Raw genomic sequence first — 25,459 nt, forward strand, 5'->3', positions numbered from 1 at the left:
TAGCTCTATTGGAACGGCGGACAATTTGGTGCGTATGGCCCGTCTACATCAGTTTAAATAGAAGTCTTTGCGTTTTTCTATATTGTCAGGTGTAAAGTCTACTCAAAGTCTAAGTAAAGGTCAGGAAGTCAAGTCAGTCGATTCAGTAAAGTGGTAGGACGCTTTACTGAAACTTTCAATGGTTTTGTTTTGGAGGGAACACAAAATAGCACGTTTCTGGATATTACATAAGTTTCCCACGCTTGTGCACAATAACGAATATCTAATGGATAATATCATACTAATATTACACATTAAAAACCCATGTAACACAATTTTAGGAAAATAATACAAAAACATCTTGCAGGCTGCAGCACCGTTATAACCACAGAAATTTAGGCCCGTATTTTTGGTCAGAACTCAAGCTGCATCTCGGTCTCAAGACACGGTTGTACCACGAAACCATTTTGAGACTCAAACAATTGAACGAGAATGCCGCATCCTATGAAATGACGTTGTTAGAGCGGGGCGCGGCTTTCTCATTCGATTGTTTGAGTCTCGTAACGGTTTCGTAGTAGGCCTACTGGCTCTGTGATTGGTTGGCTGTCAAAATTTAAACCAATCACAGAGCCGAACCGCGTCTTGAGACCGGGTCGCATCTTAAGTACTGACCAAAAACATGGGCCTAATGCCTGTTTTCACCAACCGCCTCCTAACGCTAAGTGGTCCCCTAGCGGCCATTAAGGGTACATATCCTTCAAGATTTCACGAATTTTTGTGTGTCACATTCGTCCTTAGGGCGTAAGAACTTTTGCAAAACATTACTTTTTTTTAAAATGTGTTTGTTTTAAGAGATACTTGACCCGCAAAGATCGCTAGGGAACACTTAGCGTTAGGAGACCGTTGGTGAAAACAGGCATAAGGTACCTACCTAGGTCCCTTTTTTCTTAGATTGATTTGAAAGGGATGACACTACGCTGTTGCCACTTTTTAATTTCATGACTTTTTTGACAGACTGTAGTATAACTTAAAAAATGTAATGTAACTTAAAAAATATTTGATTGTTTATCTTATTAATTAAAATTCTCGTGTCATAATGCTAGTTACTGTACTCCTCCGAAACGGTTATATTATGCATATTCTGTAGGTCTGAGAATCGGCTTTTTATATTGATACTTGTGTATTTGTTGAATAAATAATAGTAAATTAGGCAGTACAACTCGAGACTGACGGCGACCATTGTACTTTGTGCGACGGGATAGCGAAGGACGTTGCCATTGGTACCAATTACCGTACTTATTATATTTAGTCACTTCGTTAAAATAATATGGGCGAAATCTTTGTTTTAGCTTCGTGGGCGAAATACTTTATAATATGACAAAACAATATTTGCCGGGACAGCTAGTAACTTTATAATGCTATAAGCCTTATTTAAGTATATGAGGTTTTATGACTATATTTAAAATATTTTTAAAACCTGAAAAAATAGCAATTAAAAAAATAGTTTGATTGGCTCAGAGGCTTTGATATAACTATAGTTACGGTCAAAGTTATGGTTATAGTTAAGGCTATGATAAAATAAAAAAATAAAAAATAGTTAGGTCTACCAAAATCTGATGGCAAAAAGTGAGAAAGTAAATTGACTCTAGCAATACCGGGGCACAGTATAGCAATATGACATATCCCACTAATATTGCTATAGGTACTGTGACCGGGGCCACGTAGTGTGGTTTTGGTACAAAAAGTGTCTTAGTAAAAATAATATTATATAGCAATGAATGATAACCATTGATATACGTGGGAGAGCCATGCTTCGGCACGAATGGGCCGGCTCGAGCGGAGAAATAGCACTTTCTCACAGAAAACCGGCGTGAAACAGCGCTTGCGCTGTGTTTCGCCGAGTGAGTGAGTTTACTGGAGGCCCAATCCCCTACCCTATTCCCTTCCCTACCCTCCCCTATTCCCTTTCCTTCCCTACCCTCCCCTATTACCCTATCCCTCTTAAAAGGCCGGCAACCCACCTGCAGCTCTTCTGATGCTGCGAGTGTCCATGGGCGACGGAAGTTGCTTTCCATCAGGTGACCCGTTTGCTCGTTTGCCCCCTTATTTCATAAAAAAAGAATGATAACCGTTTGTCTGATTAAACCTCGGAATTAAATTAAGTTAAATTTGACATGGCATTATTTTTGTACCAAAACCAGACGTAGTGTGGTTTTGGTACAAAAATATTCTGAGCAATCGCACATCTTATGAGACATGTGCGATTGCTTAGAATATTTTTGTAGGCATTCAAATCAAATCAAATCAAAAAGTGTCTTAGTAAAAATAATATGATAATATAGCAATGAATGACAATCGTTTGTCTGATTAAACCTTGGAATTAAATTAAATTAAATTTGACATGGCATTGGGTTAGCGGCGAGTTTCTGCCTGGAATTTCTCCTGGCAATTACATCCGATAGTACCTAATAGTTACCACTACGCTCGTATTTTTGACTAAATCTTTTCGATCTTAAAACTCTTTGATATTTATTAGTGGTCCAAAGCGACTCACGAGTCACGTCACTCACGACTCACGACTGCCAGACCTTCCTCAGTTTCGGAAAGCTGAAAGTTCACCTGTTTGTGACCTTTACAGAGGTGAGCACCACCACCAGCAACTATGGTTTCGGTCGCGGTTACTTTAGGAGGTATTCAGTTCTCAAAAGTCTACCTGACCGAAAGAGTAAGCCCGGGCGCGCACTAGCGGCCAGGCCGCGGCGGCCATCGAGGTGCGCGTGGTCTATGGCGGTTTCATACTAAGGTTATATCTATCTCGATGGTCGCAGCGGCCTGGCCGCCGCGGCTTGGCCGCTTTCATAGCTTATATTCTTCGCGGTAAGTGGACAAATATTGTCTTCCAGTGACGGACATTTTTGACAGTTGCTTCCCAGTTCCCACTGCTAGACGCCCAAGTGTACCTGTAAATACTTTAAGAATGTTGTCAATGTTTATTTGCTTATAATATTATTAGTAGTATTTATATTTATATTTATATTTGTGCACGTCCTATCTGCTATCCTAATCCAATCTTTCTCCGTGGGGCTGTTGGAAGAGATTTCTATTAGAAATAAGCAGATCCTTTGTGTCGTCTTACTGTGTGTAAATATTATTTGTAAATGTTTCTTGTGCAGAATAAATGATTAAATAAAAAAATAAAAAAATGTTGACGACCTCTGTGGCGCAGTTGGTGGGCTGTTGGTAGCTCAAGCCGGGGGTCGCGGGTGCGAATCCCGCCGACGCGACCGAACAAAAAGTTTTCAAAGTTCCTGGGTCATGGATGTGTATTAAATGTGTGTATCAGATTATAATAAAAATCTTAAATATATGTATAGTATAAAAGTATTAAATATATTTCCGTTGTCTGGCACCCGTAACACAAGTCCTTCAGGTACTTAACGCGGGGCCAGACTGACGTGGTGTGAAGCGTCCATAGATAAAAAAAATATCATAAAATGCTAATCCATGACATCCATACACTGATCTCCATTAAACATGTATAATGGAGGTCAGTGCATCCATAATACTATAGTGCGTCAAGAAAGTCATGACAGGCGGGAAAATTTTGTAGACGCTTATAGGAGTGAGCACACTGAGACAGGCCGTGCCGGGGCTCAGCGTGCCGGGGCGCATCGTAAAATTCCGCCTCCATACAATTATTTGTATGGAAGCGGATGCGCGTATCGCACACTGTGCCGGGGCGCATCGGCGCGGATTTTTGCTCGGCGGATTTCCGTCAATGCGACACGGCCCGACAAGACCCGCTGCGCCCCGGCAAGACCCGCTGCGTCCCGGCAACAGTGTGCTATAGCAAGCGGCGCGTGGATGTGATGCGATGTGGCCCGGCAAGCCTCGGCTCAAAATCCGTCAATGCGTTGCGACCCGCCCCGGGGCCCCTGCACGCCCCGGCACAGTGAGCGTTGAAATCCGTCAATGCGATGCGATTCGACCCGGCAATAGTGTGCTATAGCGCATTTTGCGCATGCATTTATGTTCATGCGTTCTGGAGTTATAGCGTCAGGAAGGAAAACCCGACTTATTTTTTAAAAGTATTCATTCATCCATTCATTCATATATTAGATCACAATAATATTATACCAAGACACTAATCCCAAAATGTAATTTTCATAACAATAAATCCCATTAGGGGTGCACCTTATTAAGAGGATTCCACACCACCATTTTTTCCATACAAACGTTGTCCCCTGTTTCCTCCCTGGATAATGCTAGTAGAGTTATAATTTTTTTCCTGAATATCTACGGCCACTAATACAATGTCCCTATGTTTTCTTTTTTTTCATAATTTAATTATTAAATAAGATATGAACGTTCAAAAACCCAAAAAAATGGCCAGATTTTCCACTGTGTTCAAACGTCCAGAAAACCGATTTGGATAGATTATACAAAAAAAGCAAAACATAGGAACACAGCTCAAGCCTTTTTTTAATCTTTAATGAAAAAAGTACTTAAATCGGTTAAGTTTTGGAGAAGGAATCAGGGGACAACGAATAGTTGATTTTCTGGATTTTCTGCAGTTGTCTCTATCGCGTTCTGCGGTATAGGCTTGAGGTAAGGGAGACAGCTATAGATATTACACGTACTTTTTTTTCATTTCTCTAGCCGCTGTGGTATCCTCTTAACTCCTTCGCATATTTAGTTCACCTTGGCCGGTTTTAACATTAATATTATTATTATTATTAATTTGCCGCCACGTTGCGTCGGAAATCGGAATCCTTTCAAAAATTGAAAGAGATATCATCGGACTGATGTTAAATATATGAACACCATTTATAACGCCGCGGGGTGCTGTGTCGAGCGACATTCTGAATTTAAAATTAAATTAAACGCGGGAAAACAACATGTTCCAGCGCGCTGCGTTTAAATTTGAATTAGATTCGATCTAGACCGATTTGTCTATGACTCTATTTATACCAAAGATTTATACAAAAAGTTCCCTCCTATCTCGAAGTACGTGTGATCATGTTACGTTTCCGAATATCGAATTCGTTTTCGTTGTTTAGAATAATTCGTTTTAACGCGAGTTATTTGTAAGATGCAAATTAAGAGTCGCTACTCGCTATGCTACGGTAATCTTTTAATTATCTGATTAATAATTAAGGCGACCCCGCGTGGTCGAGCGAGGTAACTATTAATTAAATTAGATAAGCGTTAACATCGCGTTACGAATGATAAAGGATCTCATTCGTCTCCGCTGATAGCACATGATAGCCAGGGGGTAAGCTACGATTATTATTATACATAGCATAATACAGCTAGCGGCAATTATTATTTGCTAAACCTATTTTTACATCAGATGGAGTATCTGCATAGATAGGCATGAAGCCTATCTATGCAGATGGAGTTGAATATTATACCTAATTAGATATTACTAGTAGGATGAAAGTAAACGACTGAAAAACTTAGCGACGGTTGGTACAATTAATATGTTATATTATTCTGTGGCGACGGTTGTAATAGCTGTTCTGAGGTTGAAATGTACTTAAAAGGATTGGGGAATAGAATGCCTCGAGTCTCGTCTAGACTCTATGGTTTCTATAGTCTCTACATTAAATTTTTGTCTTCGCGTATCGTTATATTTATTCTAGCTAGAAGTGCTCATTACAGAATATAAGGTGTGTGCCTATATTATGTCCATGCTAGGGAATTAACTATATTATTATGTCCTATATTATGTCCATATTAGGAAATTTAACTCCTCCGTGGTCTAGTGGTATAGAGCGCGGCTCTTGACTCGGGTTCTTCGGGACTTCGGGTTCGATTCCCGCGTTGGAAACATGTTATTTCCAAGTTTGGTTAGGACAGTGCAGGCTGATCACCTGATTGTCTGACAAGTAAGATGATCCATGCGTCGGATGGGCATGTAAAAAGTCGGTCCTGCGTCTGATCTCTCGCCGGTCGTGTCGGTCTATTGGCCCACTGGGTATGAGAGTAAAGGAATAGAGAGTGCTCTTGTGTACTGCGCACACACTTCGGCACTATAAAATTACTCCTGCGTAGCTGGCCTGGTTTCAATGAAACCAGCCACCATCACCGAAACCGGTGTGGGAGCTATTATTATTATACTAGGGAATGCAATCCCGACTCGAGATTGCAAATTCGAGATCCCGCGGGATTAAAAATATCAATCCCGCGAGATCCCGGAATTTTCGGGATCCCGTCTACTTAAAAAAATGTTAAATTCGGATGACTGAAAAAGCTAATAATTGTTTGTTTGTGATAGTGAGGGTAACTAAAATAACATATTACTCGAAAGAAAATAAAAACAATTATTCTTTATAATCTTACCGACTAAATAATTATCAGGTTTTAAGGAAATTAACATAGGTAAATTAGGTAATCAAAACAATAAGCATATTTCAAGGGAATTAGGAAGTAGTTACCTACGAGCGATTTTGAAAATTACTCCTTAAAAAACAAAGGGTATTAATAGTGTAATCTGCTAAACGGCATTTAATGTCCGTTGCAATGTACCCCGCAGCTGAGAATGCCCTCTCCGACTCAACACTGGTTGGCAAATTTACAGCGTGGCGAAGCAATTATAATATGCAAACTGCAAAAATCGGCCCCTTGTTCCTCCACACTGAAATAAATCCATTTCTTTTTTATGGTAGACTCTAATTTGTCTAAGCTCGTGGACGTGGATATACGTGCAAAAGGACTTTTAGACGTGTGTAGCGCCGCTGACCACTGCCGCCCAACCCCGTCAATCTCGAACGGGATCTCGTTATATTATGATGCGTCGGGATTGATCCCGAAAAATTACACGAGATCTTGCGAGATCGGGATCCCGCGGGATCGGGATTGCATTCCCTAGTCCATACTAATATTATAAATGTGAAAGTGTGTATCTGTATGTCTGTCTGTTATCTCTTCACGCCCAAACCGCAGAATCGATTTTGCTGAAAGGTATGGATGAGATAAGTACTTTGAGTCCCAAGAAGGGCATATTAGGATACTTTTTATCCCGAAAAAATTTACGGTTCCCGAGCGATATAAGAATTTTGGCGCAGCGGAGTTGCAGGTGTCATCTAGCAATTACAATAATTTTTTTGACACTGTTGCCTTCAAGTCTTGCAAAGTTGTAACCAAGTAAGTTTCGGTCCGAGTTTTTTAATCGAATTAGTAACACAATAGAATATAGATAATAGTTACTACTAGTACAAGAAACGGACCAAACGACGTGAGTACCGATTCTTTCGGGTTTCGCCTTGCGTTAGTGATCTACACAAAAATCCAAAAAAGTAAGACTCTACAATTTGTATCACAATAATTAATTGAACAGACAGCCATTAAAAGAACAAGACGATAATCATAATTTGAAAATGGAATTAATAGATAATAGAGGAGTAATAGTAATAGTGGATGTAAAATTTGTCACGGGCATGAACGTATATCATCCGCCTTTTTTTCTTTCAACGACTAAACTCTCCAGCCCGATACACAACGCATTAAGCCGCGATACGGTATCTCATCTGTCATCATTAATGCCACAGCATCCTAATAAGTTCGCTACAATAAATAAGATGGAGAATATCAAAGAGTCGCGGCCCGTTTAATGGTTGTAATTGTGGGCAAATGAGTTATGGCGGGCGGCGATACGATGTCGTGGGCGGTGGATGTCGCGCCCGTAATATCGACTTTAACACGCTATCAATTTTTTAAACGATCACCTCAGCGCGTTCCACCAATACGCCTGGAACGCTTCAACATACGCAGCCCCGCGAATAGTTTCAAAACAAACGAGAATCGCATAAATAGCGCATATCTTCCCAGGTCCTGGTATTATGCGCGGCAGTCGACGGACGCTTATTTGTGTCCGAAAAGCGCTCGGAAGACTTAAAGCCCTCGGGCTTGATGTATGGCGGCGACACGCGAGCGCCGACCTTTATATTCAAATCCGTATTCAAATCGCCCGTCGTCTCAGGTTGACAATTCGCGGGCGAAAAAAAAATCATATCATTCCTCGCTTTTAGGCGCGCCGATACGCATCTGGGCTCCCGGGGACGCGCGCTCTTATTGTCCGACGAGATATAGTTTCGAGATGGAAGATATTTGACGGGGGAGGACTGATAAAGTTAGTGTTTCGAAAGGGCTGGACGTTAACGAGCGGCTGAGTAATGTGCCATGCCATTGTGGATGCTCGCCGATGGCCTATTGTTTCTGTTGGAAACATCAGCAGATGTTATCCCGCGGTCGAGACATTAACACGAGGCTTCCTAGATGTAGATGGACAATAAACATCGTATGTAGAGTCTAAATCAAGTCAAAAGACAGGAGACAGGTAATTTCTTTTGAGTTCGGCCTGTTTAGTATTGAGCGGTATTCGCACTAGATTCCAACCATTTTTCGATTCCGTTCAGTATATCATCGATTTTGTGGCACGGTTCAGATGAAGTTTTGCACACAATTCGATCAAACCAAACCAAAAGGCTACTAAAATCACAAGCAGTCTGTAAAGGAAGTTCTATTTCCCCACGAAGCTCAACTTATTTATGATTAAGCTGTGGCCGCTCCGCAGGCTGGCAGCCGGCAGATTTATAGGCGCTGGCTCTCTTCGTTATGAATATCTCAAATGTGTATCTAAAATATGTAACTAAACGCGACGGTTACTTCGGACTAAATTTACAAATATATTTCTCTTGAGTCTTGACCACAGATTTTAGAAGTAAGTCTTGACCTAAATACTCTTCGTCTATATAACTTTTTAGTACGTGCAGTCGTAGATAACCATTTATAACGAGTTGAGCTTCTTCAACCGCAAACCATTTTATTCAGCAAGTACCCCGAATCTTCTATGCAACATTACAGCTTCATTCCGTGTTTGATTCAGTTCCTGCAATAATAGTAGCATAGTAGAATCCAGGTCGTAGCCTGTTCTCCAAAATAGTACCCATTATGAGCCAACAGCCAGGCAGCTTCTATATGTTACTAACATACCTATCCTATATACATGTTTAGAAGTTGGCTCGCTGTGTTCCAGCGGGCATACCTAAACCATGTTAGCATATGTGTTTATTATAATTAGGTGGGGCAGTTTGTTTGAAATTTGATGCAAATCATGGCCCGATCTGCATACAATGGAAGCCGCGGCTCATTCCGTAATTTACCACAAGCAGTTCGGAGAGAGATGTCGTCCGAAGATAGCCAAAAAGTGTGCTATGTATAGCGAATCCTTCCCCTAAGCGTCATGACTCATGAGCGAGACCGAACGTAGACGAGTTAGGAAGAGGTTTTAGGTACTACGAGTACCTTATACCATCACTATATTTTGGTATTGAACAAATCTAATGGGGTTATTTTCAGACCATGCGTGTCCCTTTTTACGATGTCATCGGTTGTCTTTCAAGCAGCAAGCCCAAAAAGCTACTATAAGACGATCTTTCTTCACTCGTTCCTCGCAAAGTACTATCTTTGCTATCAGAAACGAAAGCAACAGCCTCTCAAGTAAGTTTGTCATTCGCACTCAGTTTATTCGCCAGTAATTAAGTACAGTACCTATTAATTAAAACAGCGTCATAAGAATAATATTGGGCATAGTCTTATAGTAAGGAGGATAGAGCTGCTTTCGCGAGCCGTAGTAATATCTACTGGCGGCTGTCGGCATACCACGCGAATAAATGAGGTCAGGAGGTCCACAAAATACAAAGCAATACATTACGAGGAGTATAAAGCGAGGACATCATTATTATCATTTATTGCATTATACGCAGATGTTTGTCGTCCTACAGCTGGCAGTTATATAAAATTACCTATGTAAATGAAGCTCGGCACCTGCTTTTTGCACTATAGAAATATTCAAAAAATCCACTCACCCGGTGACCCCTCTGTCGGAGCGCCGAGCTAGTGTGCCCGGCGGACCTCCTGGCCGCGAAAATAATTTACCTGTTTATAGAAAAATTATCACACTATTAATTCGTGTACGCCTAATTATATTAAATAATAATTAATGTAATTTATGTTTTGATCTTGTTCATATGTTTTTAATTACTTATTTTTTCGAAATTAAGGTGCTAATGAGGTTATCTTTTATGATTCGCAGTGACACTTGATGGTGGTTGTTTGAATTTTTGAATTTAGAACTTAATTAATTGTAGTCAGTGTGTGAAGGCTACGAAATTGCCGCTTTTATGCCCGGGAAAGATATTAATTATTATATTTAGGTGGGTTGTAGGTGGGTATATCTATAAATTAGCAACTTTTACTACGGTATCTTTCAGAGTGTTATAAAATTGGAGTCCTCGTAAAATACAAGGTATAATTAGTGCTAATACCATCATAGTACGTAAGTATATGTAAAATTAATTATATATATACTTAATAAAATAAATATAATTTTAAGAGTGTCTATATTAGATAATATTAATACTTAATAAATTATTAGTGTCGGTATGTGTGAGCATAGTTCCAACATGGTTATAACTTTCATGTGACTCGCTCGGCCCGTATTCTCAATTTTCTACTATAAAGTAGGCAATCTTGGCTGATACGCTCTCAGCGTTAGTATTTGGTTATTACTTATTAGTTTGATACCAAATTCGACATCATTTAAATCAAGGTTTGACCACACTTAAAAAAATACGGCCAAGTGCGACTCGGACTCGCGCACGAAGGGTTCCGTACCGGTATGGAGCGAAAGTAGACAAACAAATTGTGCTTTTTTATGGGGGCTCCCATAAAAAGCACAATTTTTACCCTTAAATATTTACCTTATTTTAATTTTATTATTAATTACTAAAGTACAAATATAATTAAGAATTTTGTGAAAATTTCAAGTACCTAGCTGTTACCATTATTGATTACGAGTAAAAAAAGGCCAAAAAAATCACGTTTCTTGTAGCCCCCCCCCTAAAATATTAACTTCATTTTATTTTCAGTATTTGTTGTTATAGCGGCAACAGATATACATAATCTGTGAAAATTTCAACTCTCTAGTTATTACCGTTCTTGAGTTACAGCTTGGAGACAGACAGACGGACGGACGGACGGACGGACAGACGGACAGACGGACAGACGGACAGACATCGAAGTCTCAGTACTAATAGGGTTCCGTTTTTACCCTTTGGGTACGTGTTGCCACCTTAGCTCCTTTAGAGCTAGATCTAGCACTTTTTTCTATAGTCGAGCTCGTTTTTTGATGATTTTGCCCCAAAAGAGCAATCTAGCTCTTTTCGCTATGTGATACGAAATTTCGCTCCGTGCTTAACGACTTATGAAACAATGCGCGGCATGTAGCATAGATTTCGTCACTCATAATTATTAATTAGGTAAAATATTAGTTTTGTTCTGGTAACCCTACTGTTTCTCTACTGGGAAATCCCCCAATTCTCTATCTTAGTATAAACCGAGTAATTTAGAATGTAATCACAACTTGCTCATCGTAATATTATTTTAGTGTTTGTATTTTTCGCAGTGTTATAAACTTATAATATTGGCTGCGTTCCAGATGACGTTAATTTTGACCAAAACGCTCAAAACGTCCCCTTCTGCCGTTCCATTTGACGACCGTGGTCGTTTTGATCGCGGCTATGACGTCACTCATGACGTCATCATTTTCGCTCAAAACGACCCTCGACGAAGATGGGTCAAAGTGGGCGTTCTAGTTTTTTTTTTAATTTTAACGTAATTATATCGCGAAAGCCATGTTCGGAAAGTTTTCAGGAGAGAGTAGAGACAAAAAAACTTTATATTATTTCATTACAAATAATATTTATATTACTTAAATAAATTAAATAACATTTAATGAAATACTTTGATTGGAAAATAAATTGTTTTAAATGAAAGGTCGAAAGATTTCTTATAAAACATTATAATAATTAATACTAAATACTAATTTTCATCTCTCCTATACCTGTTGATTTATTCGTACTTGACTAAGCATTATGCGGTATTGTTACCTAACGTTTATGTATATTGTGACAATAGTCAATATTCAAAGTATATGGTTTTGTTATTAAAATATGATTCAATGTGAAAACTCAAATATAATAAAAGTTTAACTATATTAAAATATGATTACTTAAGTAAAAAAATGTAATACTAAAACCGAAACAAATATAATATTATGTATTTTATTTGTAAAATAAATGTAACTATAAACAATAAAATTACTTTTATTTACGACTTGAAGAAAAGGATCGTAATATCCAAGTTCGGTTCAATGTACTTATGTATAAAAAAAATTATAGTTCTTTTTTTAAACTTTTCTCAAAACGCTCAAAACGATCCATAATCCGTTCCACTTGGGTTTGTATCACTGACGCTCACATGCTAGTGGAACGGGAAAAACTACGGTCTTGAGCGTGAGCGTTTCTAACGTCATCTGGAACGCGGGGATTGACGAGAGATCGATTAGCGAGCGAACATTTCTTTCATTTGTTTTCGTAACTTATTCAAAAAAAGTAGAGTGGAGTGATCTCTGTCTTGTCTGCAGTATTATTGTTACAGAAAGTGTGCGAAAAGTTAGGAAAAATGGACCTACCAATCCCTAAAAAGATTTTTAATTTCTTATAGCCCGAAACATATGCAAATACAACTGCGAGCACAGAATAATAACACAGTTTCCGCCACTGAAGCTTTTTTAGCTCTTTCTAGCTCCTCTTTTGATAGCAAAAATTGCTAAATCTAGCTCTTTCTAGCTTGTCGAGTTGCTCTTTTTCAAAAACCATGGTGGCAACACTGGATACGCCTAACGCCACACACAAGTACTAACAGTATTTGAGTACAATCAGTTAATTTTAAAACAGCATCCCAAAGATGTTCATCATAATCTTAGCAGTAAGAACGGTTTATAAATGCGGGCATTAGTTAGTTGATGAAATAATAAAAGTTAGAAAATTTGTTCACCTATAGTCTAACTCTATGGTGTTATGGTGTAACGTCTGGGGCGGAGGCGCCGAGGCGGGGACACGAGGGGACAAACAAGTGCTTTTTATCACCAGCTGACCGCCAATTACGTACGCAGTACGCACACGCCCCCGACAAATTGCTCCCTTCGTGATCAAACATGGCGGTGCCCTGACTCACGACAATACTGAAAAACTAGAAAACCCCCGGCCTATATTAAGAAATTCTTATGGTACTTTTTGGTTGGTAAATTCTAGTGTGTTTACCTTCTCTATGTTTAATATTTTATTGCCTACCTAGGCAACTTCTCTACAGTCTACAGATTTATCATCGAAGAACATGATTTTTTAAATTATGTTTAAACTTAGGAGTAAATTAGGGAAATCAAATTATAAGCATATTATTTTTTTAGCCAAGAAAATAGTTAAGTATTTTTTATTATTTTGTGATTGCTTTGATAAACCTAAATTTAGCTCCTTAGCATTTTTGTTAATACCTAAGTGCTCGTTCATAACGGACGACAATTAAGTTGAGCGATGACGGCTCCGGCGCAGGTGACGGCAAGCTGCAACTGAAACTCTACCAGATCATTGTAGTAATGATACAATTGAACAAGCCTATCTTAGAAGGAAAATATCATGTACTAATGACTACTGAACATAAACAAAAAAATCGGTATGGTATGCTATCCTCTGCAATAGATATGTAGAGTCTACATCATCTTTAATCTACGACTAACGATTCTCAAGTCAAAAAACCAACAAGAAACTATTTCGCTAACTTCTTGCCTAATGTCTTAACTCCTAACTCTGTCGAGTGCTCAGTTAAACCGACCATAGACAAATTTTAAGATTAGCAAAATGTGATAAATACCCCACTGACGACGTAATTAATTATGTAGTCACTAAATTAACGTTACAATACAATGGTTTTTAATCAGGTAGCCCGATAAAAAGGCGGCATCGAGCACTGAGTAAATGAAGGTATTATTCCCCGTCCGAATGATGCAGAGGATGGATGTGGCAAAAGGAATAAAGCATTGAATTCAAATGCCGCCATTGTTGTCTGCCAGTTTTGGACGATTTTTACGGCGGTGATGAACGGCTGATGTTGCTAATGCCGCGGTTTTGGGAAACCACCAACTCTATCGTGCCACCGATGCGTTAGCAATAGACAATTCTTAATCTTTTTACAAGTTTAATCTTGACCGGAAATTAAACGATAGCTGAAGGAGTGTTAAAGTGTCTGTTAATTACTTAAAGTAAATCCAGTAATGTCGGTTACTTTAGCTCTACATTCTCTTACAAAATGAGTCCATAAACCTTTAGTATTTTTTTGTGAATCTATATTTACAATAGCTCAACCGTAGTTGTACCTACTCTTTCTATGGATACTTAATCAAAATCTACCTTCACAATATATCAGCAGGCCTGTCGTCCTTGTTTTTTATCTACTACCGTCGATTGACGAGCTGCAGTTATGGATAACTCATTGACAGTTCCGTGCCAGTTTGACATTTTGACAAATGCTTGTCTATGGACAGTTTTGGCGCCAGAATTGAAATGTCAACATTATTAATGGTTGCGGCTTCCGATATGTAGATAAAAACTATGTATACTTCACTCGCGAGTCGCGGAATTCTGTCTGTAGCGGTCATTGACTCCCTGTCAAAAACTTATCATCATACAAACCACAAATGACAATGAAGTGTTTCTAGTCTTATGCTAAGTACTCACATACGGTTTTGCTCGATGTAGTTTTACTCCAAATCGAGTAATAATTACTGTGTGGAACGCAAAACTGACAGCTCGAAGGCTCGCCGGCCGGCCTCCGTCCGGCCGGAGCCGGCACCATGGAATTAAATATATCGATTTAGAATAAAACAATCGAGCAATGCTGAATGTGTGGACGAAAGCGCGAGCCGCGGGTTTTGCTCGACGTTATTGCTCGATCGAGCAAAACCGTATGTGAGTATTTAGCATAAGGGTGAAATTGTATTTTTATATACGATGTGAACACTGTATGAATTATATCACTTTACCTCATAAATATGTAGTTGGAGACTATCATAAGTACTAAGAATTACCAAGAGGTTTTTCGATAAATGTATAATAGTCTGTGTCTTTATGAGAGCATTCTTACATAGCTGACTCCTACTCACTCCTAGACTGGAAAGGTCAATGACCACTGGTGCCAACTTAAATTATTTTCACTATAGTGATTATGTGATAACAAATTACAATATTCAAGACGCAATAAATCTTTTATGACATACTTAATCTTGCAATAGTATTAACTTGTTTGAACAATAGTACTAAATTTTTTATTTATAAATTGCAACGGGTTTAGCAAGGTGATCTAGTAAGTACCTATAATTAGATGTGCTAGATCTGATACCGAGCATAACAGTAGGTGGTCTCGCAGGTGTAAAGTCAAAAGATTATACTTACTAATGGTCTTACCTATAATTGCAACTGTGTTATCTGTAATCTAGAATCTAGATTCTAGGAAAACGTAGAAAAGTCCATTAAACACAAATGCTAAGGCATTCACGACACAGTAACGTATTAAAGGTTATTAATTGCTATGGCAACACTGCTCATAACGTGGTAGGCAGGCTAGGGCAGACTAATTGCGAAGCCTGTGGGCGGCTAGATCGAATGCAATTCGCATTTAGAACACGCGATCCTATCGGCGAATAAAAAATTCAAACATGGAATATGGATTGCCGTTATGACATTTAAAAGGGCGCCATTTTGAAATGTCAATTAGAACGTTTGAACTTCGTGTTGCTAGCGGGAATATTTGTTTATTGTAGGTACTTTGTGTGGTCAGAATGCCAGTGCTCTAAGTCCAATTACTGTCAATAAGCTGTAGTAAATAAGTCAACCGTGTAGCAAAAAATGTGCAAATGCCGATGTAATTGAAAATATTTATTTTATTTTCCTTGTACCTAATATCAGTTTAAAATAACTTATATTACACGCCACAATTCATTCAATACCTGCGTCAGCGCCAATGTCAATGGTCGCCGTCAGTCTCGAGTTGTAATAATTTACTATTATTTATTCAACAAATGCTCTTATCAATATAAAAAGTACCAAGTGGCCGATTCTCAGACCCACTGAATATGCGTAGAAAAATTTGGTTAAAATCAGTAAAGCCGTTTCGGAGGAGTACCTACGCGGCCTAACATTGTGACACTAGAATGTTTAATAAGATATAACTATAGATTATATTAGGTATGTTATGTTTTTTAGTTCTGTACTTACTGTAAAAGGCTGAAACCATAATTCTATCCAGAAACTTGCGTACACAAGTACCGTGATTAATTTAAATTTTTAAATTCAAATTAATTTATTTTGTTCATATTGTGCGTTACATTTATAGGTCTTATAATATATAATGTTAGATTCAGAACATAGGCATTTTTGGGCATGCAAAATTAACAATAATAATTATAGAAATGTTTCGAATTATATAAGGTCTGTTGTTATTAGTATAGAGCTCTATCTTCAGCACTGTTTGACTCTTCCGGCCATAAAAGATTATCTTTTTACAACCGTTACCTTTGATAATAGCCCTAATATTCCAGTAACAGACGTTCCGTGCGGCTTCGCCCCCGAAAATTAGATATTTCACAGACAAATTAGTCCACAAAAAATAGCCTATATCCTTCACGTGGTCTATTTCTTATTTGTGCCAAATAACAGAAAAACTCCAGTAATTCGTTAGATAAGCCCTTTCAAATATTTATTTCCTAATAGTACTAACTATGTATGTAACATAGTACCATTAATAGAACGTTTATCACAACAAATATTAATCTCAAGGCTTCCACTATTCTGTGCAGTTTTGGCCAATGTGCATCATAAAGTTAATAGAACGATGGCCGTTGCAACTTGCACGTGTTATTAGTTATGTGCATTGCGTCATTAAAACATACATTATGCAAATGATTATAACAAGAACAGATATTAAACTACTAAAGTAGCACTTAATACAATTAATTAAGAACTTAAATATTATATACACTCTACGAATAATAAAAACTAAGGAAAAGTAATTCCGTCAAAAAACATGTTCTACAATAGGTACTTGTCAAAAATGTGTACCTAAGTACACATTTTCAATACATTTGCAATATTTAAGCGCCTCCCAGACAGACGCGGCCTGCGGTGGCGGTGGCGGTGGCGGTCAGTTGGCGGTATCAGCAGGCTGACGTTACATGACATGACCACAATAGACATAACTACATGACAGTTCGAAAGGAACCTAAAACGATAAAAGTATGGGAGTTACGTTTCCTTAGTCTTTATTCGTAGTACCTATACACTACAGGGTGATGTACATGATGTGACATGAGAGTAGAGACCACGTAGAGACATTCCCATAGGACAAAAGTGTAGATTGTTATAAAGATTACAATTTACAACATTATACTTTTGTAACATCCTTCTACTAGCTTCATCTGTATAATTTAAATTTGTTTCTAATTACTCTCCTTCAGACTGATCGAGATTTTTATGGCAATATTATTTATTTTTCCATTGTTCTCTCTCACTAATAATATGACGTTTCTTTAGTTTTCTTTGCATATCTTTCACCTATCCTAATTTTCGTAGTTCTCGTAATTACTTTAATTTCTTAGTATTAATTTCGATTCATTTAGATTTGAGAATGAAGAATGAAGACGCACATGTAGCTCCTCGGGGCGCTATTCGCTAATCGCTACCTGTCTGCCGCGCTCGGCGCTGCGCGGACGCGGACGGCGCGGCGGACTGATTGCTGTTATTTGCTAATTGTTGCTTCGCTGTTAATTATTATTCCTTGGGAAATCAGTTTTTCGTATTTTGTGTGTGCAAAGGTTGAATAGCGAATAATAATAATATCAAGAAATGCCGTAGGGTCTTTCAGGACATAAGTCTCAGCTAAAATTAGTTAAGTCCTGAATTCACCAGCGCCTTGGCTGCACCTGTTTAAACTTTAATATGACTTAGTCGTAGATTAAATATTTTATCTCTTCCGTTTTATGTATTAAGGAAAGAGAAGGAACTAAATTTTTTATATAAACTACTTACGAATATTAGCTGTCACGTTGACAGGCGTTAGTGAAATTTATGTAACTAGGTACGTAAACTTCGGTTAAAACGGTTAACTTAACCAAAGAACCTAAGCAGCTTATGACTTATGAGTTTTGATCTGCATATTGTAAAAAACCGGCCAAGTACGTGTCGGGCCACGCGCAATATAGGGTTCCGTAGTACCGCTAGTTTTTGATAATTTTTGTATGGTCAGTAATTAATGAACCGTCGAGGAAATTGATTCTTTACTTATTTCTTAACGTAATTTTGCATGTCGTTGTTAACATTAATTATATGAATGTTGTGTTGCCTAATAATTTATAAAAGTGTGTATGCACACATCTATTGTACAATATTATTTAAATTCTTGTATACTATTGACTGTAATTTTTTAAATGCATAATATGCTGTTGGGAACCATAATAAATAAATAAATACTTAGGCTTTTAGCAAATAATTTCGCACTTCAATATATCTAATGGGTTGATTATGAACATTGTAACAACAAACCCCGGCTCGTGATATGTGCTGTAAACACGATCTGGTAAATTTCGCGCTCTCCCAACAAACACACCTAAAATACGCCAAATAATTAGGTCAGGTATTCGCCAAAGTAAATACTTAAGGAATAGTTTTTTTATTGGCATTACTGATACGCTAATACAATTCTTATAGATCTCTATGACCTGATGTAAGTGCATACTGTGGTCCCTGGGTAATAGATATGCAGCAACCTTTACCTACTATAGAGAGCAACGATGCGAGTGCATTTTCGCACTTTCTTGAAAATTTGGAAGCCTGTGGTCAGGAATATATTATAGGTGACAGAGTTTGTGGTTATATAGTATGTGGTTACCTACCAGACGTAAGAAATATATTTAACGCATGAAAGAAATAACAATGAAAATACTGACTGATTGACATAGTGATCTATCAACCCACAGCCCAAACCACTGGACGGATCGGGTTGAAATTTGGCATGCAGGTAGATGTTATAACGTAGGCATCCGCTAAGAAAGGATTTTGATAAATTCCAACCCCAAGGGGTTCAAATATGGGATGAAAGTTTGTATATAATAATACTTCTTAACGCGAGCAAAGCCGCGGGCAAAAGCTCGTTATATACAGTGTGTAACAAAAATAAGTGATAATACTTTAGGGTGTGTACGTGTTCCTTGTCGAGAGTTCACCGTGAAAGTAGCAGCGCTGAAAGACCAACATTTTTTTTCACATTTGTATGGGCAAGGGCCCGAGCGTCGCGAGTTTCCCCATACAAAAGTGAAAAAAAATTTTGGTCTTTCAGCGCTGCTACTTTCACAGTGAACTCTCTACAAGGAACACGTACACACCCTAAAGTATTATCACTTATTTTTGTTACACCCTGTATAATTGGAATCTCGGAATCGGCTCCAACGATTTTCATGAAACTTAGTATAAAGGGGGTTTCAGGGGCGATAAATCGATCTAGCTAGGAATCATTTTTAGAAAATAAAATCAAGTAGCGCGCCGATGTAAAAGCTTGAAATAGCTGGAGCCGTAAATCAAACAACAATTTAATTATACAATAAGATTTAAATACCATATTTTTGACATTTGTAGGCTGTTTTGGTGGGCATAAAAAATAACGACCTGTTAGGAGTTTTTTGTGACCTACGGGTTCGGGGCGTCCAGAGGAATTTCAGATGGCATAACCCTTATAACGTTGACATAAGGATCACTCTTATAGGAGTCCTGTGTTGGAATAAGTATGGAGAAGTATGGTTTTTATACGGGCCGCGGGCATTAATACTGGTCCGCGGGGGGCTGGCAGGTGCGGTGTTGCCAACAAAAAGATTTACTGATTGAGTTTGACATGTGCTGGAGATTATGCCAGATTATTTTTTAAGATGTTTCGTGCGTAATCCTTAGAAGTGATACAGGTTTGGAGTTATATTATAATTTTAGTTATAACATTCTGTACGATCAATTGGTTTTAATGCCAGGCTTTTTGAGTGTCTTTTCAAAACTGTTTTGATTGGCTAAACTATTAATTTTTTTATTCAAAAATAAAATGCTTCTATTGCTTCTATCTCAGTAAATCTTATATACCTGACATCATCAGTTTAAATAGTTAAGTCTTTGCCTGACATACATTTAATTTTACATTGGAGTAAGTATTTAGTTTGTAGAGTGTAGAACTATTAATACTTCATATAAAACGATCGTTAAAGTTATGTGTGCTTCAAAAAAATGCCATAACACATAAAAGTTAACCATATAACTAGTAACTACATTGTTATAGAATTTTAACTATCTCATAAGAACGTAATGGCCGCATAACCGCTTTATAAGGTCGACCCACCTTGTAGCCTGTTGATATTATTCAAATAATAAAGGCTTAAGGATATTATAAGTTGACTTCATGGTCTAAACTCGAAATACTAATTTTACCAACGTCTGTTAAAGTTAATTATTATTGTCAATTTAATATCGTCATTGGTGTTTATAATATGAAAAACTAGACGAGACATTTTTGATTTTAGCAAGCGAGAACTAACACATTTTGGCGAAGTCGGCACTTACACCCGGTTTTGCCTGTAGTTTATCTTCACTAGGGCCTACGTTCACTAAGACGAAAGTATGAAGTCTGCCTTGATATGAATATGAATGCGCTTAGCGTTAGCCAATTAAAATAACTAGTCTTTAAATTGGCTAATGCTACAATTAACTGTCAAAAAACTACAGAAATAAGGATAATCCCTTAATCCCTTACACCTCTGCACAAATGATCCAAATATCGACCTCATCAGAATACAGACCAGCCCTTCCCAAACTTACACCAATTAATTTATTGGATTCCTTTTGAGTTTAATCTGATTCATTCAGTCCAATGATCGATTGAATCAGCCGCAGGACTCGCGGGGTCATCGACCTCACCTTGACCGTAGTGAAAGTCGAATGAGATACACGTCTAACCGCGCTAATATTATCTTTGTTTTTTTTACACGTTGTTGCTAATTCTTTGATCGATCCAGTCCTTTTCAAACAATCCTTAACGTTATTACTTAGATAACGTTACGGATTATTTGAATACCTATAGATATTGAGTTCAACTTCGAGTACATTATTAATATTATTATTATGATACAATTTTGCAGACTGATAAGAATTGGACTAGATCGAAAAAGGAATGATGCTGTATTAATATTGCACAAACTGCCGCACACACGAATATAATAATTGTAATTAATTAATGACGATTTTGAGATATTAATTTGGTTAAATTTTTAACCGACTTCCAAAAAGGAGGATATATGTATTATGTTTGTCTGCATATATTTCTTTTGTATGTTCAATCATAACTTCGCCATTTGTGGACCGATTTTCATAATTCTTTTGTTGTTGTTTAGGGTTTAATCCGAATTTGGTACCATGTTCACAAAAATGGTGATCTGATCCATGCGAATCGAGGCGACTTCTTGTTGAAACATTATATAGTGATTTCAATTTTTTCTGAAGTATGTGAGGCAAATGCTACCAAAAAGTAAGATTTTGCACCAGGTTGTACCCTGGTTCCGAAGGTATCGAACAGAACTTTTGAATCCTTATAGATACAGGTTCGGGGATTTTGGTGGTCATCATCACAACCATAATTATACCATGCGTCATCACAATATTCACACATTCACAATTATCGGTACTTTTCATGATATTTTGCATCGTAACAGATATTTTTGATGATTATTTCACTGTTTGTGGACCGATTTTCAAAATTCTTTTGTTGTAGTATAGGATATAATCTTAAATCTTAATTTCGTATGAAGATTACGAAAGTGGTGATCTGATGATGGGATCTATGAGCAATCCAGGGTGTCTCTGGATTCAAAGGCACTGAACAGAACTCCTGAACCTTTAAAGATAAAAGTTTGGAAATTGCAGCATCGCTTAGATAAAGTCTGCAAGTATTTACCATAATTTCGCTTTCAGTAATATATATAATGTGAATTGTTAACTTTCGTAGTGGTTATTTTACGCATACAGCCTTGTAGTCTTGTAGATAACTAAAAAGAGTGAAATTATTATTTTTTAACAAAAAATTGAACAGGACCTCCAAGGTAAAAACAGTATTCTTAAAATGAACTAAAAAGTATGAAATAAGTCTTATTCTTCATTAGTCCCTTTTTCAAAATTCGACTAAACCTCAACTTACTCTGTACTCAATTTTCATTCTTTTGAAGTTGGTACCGGCTAAGTTCTATTGCTAAGTACGGACATACGGTTTTGTTCGATAGTTTTACTCCAAATCGAGCTATAACTACCGTGTGGACCGCCAAAATTGACAGCTAGAAGGCTCGCTTCGAGCCGGCTCGATGGAATTAAATATGTCAAATATGTCATTTCCTTCGATTTGGAGTAAAACTATCGAGCAAAACCGTATGTGAGTATTTAGCATTAGTCAAGTATCTCAGTTCTGGGCTGGTACCGACTTCAAACGAATAATTATATAATTAAGTACAGAATAAGTTGAGGTTTAGTCGAATTTTGATTATGAGGCATTAATGAAGAATAAGAGTTATTTTTAGTTAATTTTAAGAATATTGTTTTTACCTTGGAAGTTGGGTTCAATTAACAATGTAAGGAAGCAGGTTAAAGTCATAGAGGTAGAGCTGTAGGGTTAAATGAAAAATAAATAAAAGTAAAACGGTAATATTATAATTAAAAATAATCAACAACACAAGTCAACAACGATGCAAACAAACATGTATAACGGATTTGCACACAATAAATATCACAACAACGTGGATATAACCACAACTATTTACAGTCAACCCCATACTACCGGTTAAAACTAGATCTGGCTGGCGAAAACTAGTTCTTTCCACTGCTCAGTTCACTTTAGCTAGTATTTTAGTCTAGTACCAAGTAGTTTTGCGGCTAAAACACTCGATTTTTAAAAAGTATTTCAAGTTGAAGCGTTTTACAAGACGAGTTTTCAGCAGAAACTTAACTTCAGTCTTCTACTAAACTTCTCGTTACCAGACTAACTACTAAGGCTACGGTTGATAAGTACGTGCTCGCAGAGCAAGCTATGCACTTAGTGTTTGCCTCCCTTGTGGTGGTAGATGTGCTTGTAGACCGGCACATGGACGGGGTAGGGCTTGGGGATGGGGACCTCCACCTTCTTCTCCACCTCCACGGGGTAGGGTTTCTCTACCTCGTAGGGCACGGGCTTCTCCACGGTGTAGGGCACCGGCTTCTCTACCACCTGGGGAACAACCTGTAACCAAATAATATCACCATGTAGAACATTGCTTAGCATTGCACTGTTTATGATTTCATCTTGCAGCTTAACGTAGTAACATCTAACGCAAATAAAGCGTTAATGACGAAGCTGCGAAGAGGAATTTGTATAGTGTTACTTGAGACAAAGCTGTTTTATACCCACACTCCCATTTTAGGTCACAAAATATATTTTTGGCGCTTGCTAAATAGCATGGAATTCATACTCTTTGACATTCATGACATGTGAGTATGAATGTCAGTGTCATCGTAACGGTCAAATGGATGAACCGATTTTGATCCAGTTTCTATGAAAGATGTCCTAACTTATCAGCTCTTTATTGCATATCGAGGGCAAGTTTTTTGAAGCAGAAGAACTTCTTTATCTGTCAGTAAATCAGGTCGAGCTGTCACAGGCGCGCGAACACGTTTACTTTGAATAAAGAACACGCTCCGTTTGGCGCTTTTACTTTCGCGGCCTTACATAACTGTCGCCGTGACATTCGCAGAACAACAATGGATGATATAATCTGTGCTATCGAGGTTTTATACTTTTTTTGCTCGTGTTGTGACTTGTGCCATGTCATGCCGATTGTTAACTCTTCAATGCATTTTGCCCTACATAGTTTTTTTTAATGGAGTCACAAAATACTATAGTTGTAATCATAGAATTAAATTATTTTGATATCATTGGTTGTAATAGGTACATTTTATAGTTTTTGGCAATGAGCTTATCTGCTAAACGTATGGAGGTGCTAGCTGTAACAATTATTATCTGAAAGCCCAGTAGAAATATCCTTACTGATACTATTATATTATAAATGCGAAAGTGTGTCTGTCTGTTACGTCTACACGTCCAACCGATTTTGCTGAAACTTGGTATGGATATACTGTGAGTCCCGAGAAAGGACATATAATACTTTTTATTTCTTATCCCGGAAAAATGTCCGGTACAAATTTTGGCGCAACGGAATTGCGGGCATCATCTAGGAAGTTTATAAAGAAACCTCTATTGCAGGGAATGTCTAGTATAGTCTGTGTCATCGGCCTACATAATCTCATCCTAACAGTACGAGTTTCCACTTTCCAGTTTTCTTCAACCCCCCTGACCCCCTATTTTTCCACTGCTTACCTTGTAAACTGGCACGTGTATCGGCTGCTCGACGGTGACGTGGACGGGGTAGGGGTGCGGGATGGGCACCTTCACGTACTGCGGCACGGACACGGCCACCGGGTGCGGCACCGGCACGCCGATCTTCTTCACCACGGTCACGTGGTACGGCTTCGTGTGCTCCGAGTGGGAATGGCCCTCCGGCTCCCAGTCGTCCGGCCGAGCGGCAGCCAGCGCTGCTAGCATGAGGATGGCGGCTGTTTTCTGGAAAAAACGAATTCAAAGGTACAGGGAAAATTCGTGACATCAACCCCAAACAGATCGTTCCCTTTATAAGCATTGGGTTAACAGAATGCTTAGGAATGGACAGGTACTCTAATGAGAAGGAGACTTATGGATGGCATTCTATTGAGAAGGAGACTTAAGGATGGTACTATTATGAGATGATTAGTATAATGGCGATATATAGATGAATACTACAAGGGAAATTCGTAGCAATCCTATCACATCGTTCGATTCATATGCATTGAGTTAAGGATGGAACTCTAATGAGAAGGAGACTAAAGGTACTCTAATAAGACGTGCGTTCGGGATATAAAGAAAAATATGATGGAATTAAACGGTCTTATGTCTATTGCGTTTCTGAAGGTACGTGATAAGAGCAAGATAGCTATGCAGAGGGCTAGAGGCTTGTTGATGGGTGAATGCAATCATATCTACATATTATGTCCCGCAAGGTATAGTTTAGTGATCGAGAAATCTAATTCCATTACTAGCAACTTTCTTCAGAATCTACTGTAGAGCAAATCGACATCAAGATTCAAGCCAAGATGATCGAGATAATTATTGCAGCGAAGATTGCAATGCCGATAGTGGTAATGGGTCTGTGGTTAGAAGGTATCTGGTCGTCACGAGCGCAGCTTCCTATGCGGAAGCGGGCGCGGTCCTTTCACTCGGTTGTTGGCTGTGGCGTAACGCTAGGAAATGATTGACAGCTCTATGCGTATACAAGCGATTGTTTTGATGCTCATCATCAGCATCAGCAATCGCGTGACAAATAGTTATGGTATCGCACCCCAATTTACTTCACAGCAGTTATGGCACTTCCATACTAATATTGTAA

The 25,459-nt window shown here is 38.2% G+C and overlaps 1 protein-coding gene and 1 long non-coding RNA gene across 3 annotated transcripts in view; one reads left to right on the forward strand and one right to left on the reverse strand.

Annotated features, from left to right (window-relative positions):
* LOC121726144 lies at positions 1-22,956 on the forward strand. The gene is made up of 4 exons (XR_006035489.1): positions 1-71; positions 8,115-8,119; positions 8,155-8,158; positions 22,946-22,956. It is a non-coding gene; the product is annotated as an uncharacterized LOC121726144 (long non-coding RNA).
* LOC121726143 (proline-rich protein 4-like) overlaps positions 22,944-25,459 on the reverse strand; it is a 26,885-nt gene continuing 24,369 nt past the window's right edge. For both annotated transcript variants that reach the window (XM_042113376.1, XM_042113375.1), the window contains exons 2-3: positions 24,358-24,600; positions 22,944-23,223 (exon numbers count right to left, since the gene is read on the reverse strand). In XM_042113376.1, coding sequence (XP_041969310.1) covers positions 23,041-23,223; positions 24,358-24,582 — 408 coding nt within the window. In that variant the 5' untranslated portion in view covers positions 24,583-24,600 and the 3' untranslated portion in view covers positions 22,944-23,040. The remainder of the gene's footprint in view (positions 23,224-24,357; positions 24,601-25,459) is intronic.

Source organism: Aricia agestis, chromosome 4 (genome assembly GCF_905147365.1).
Source record: "Aricia agestis chromosome 4, ilAriAges1.1, whole genome shotgun sequence".
In the NCBI taxonomy this organism is placed as follows: Eukaryota; Metazoa; Arthropoda; class Insecta; order Lepidoptera; family Lycaenidae; genus Aricia; species Aricia agestis.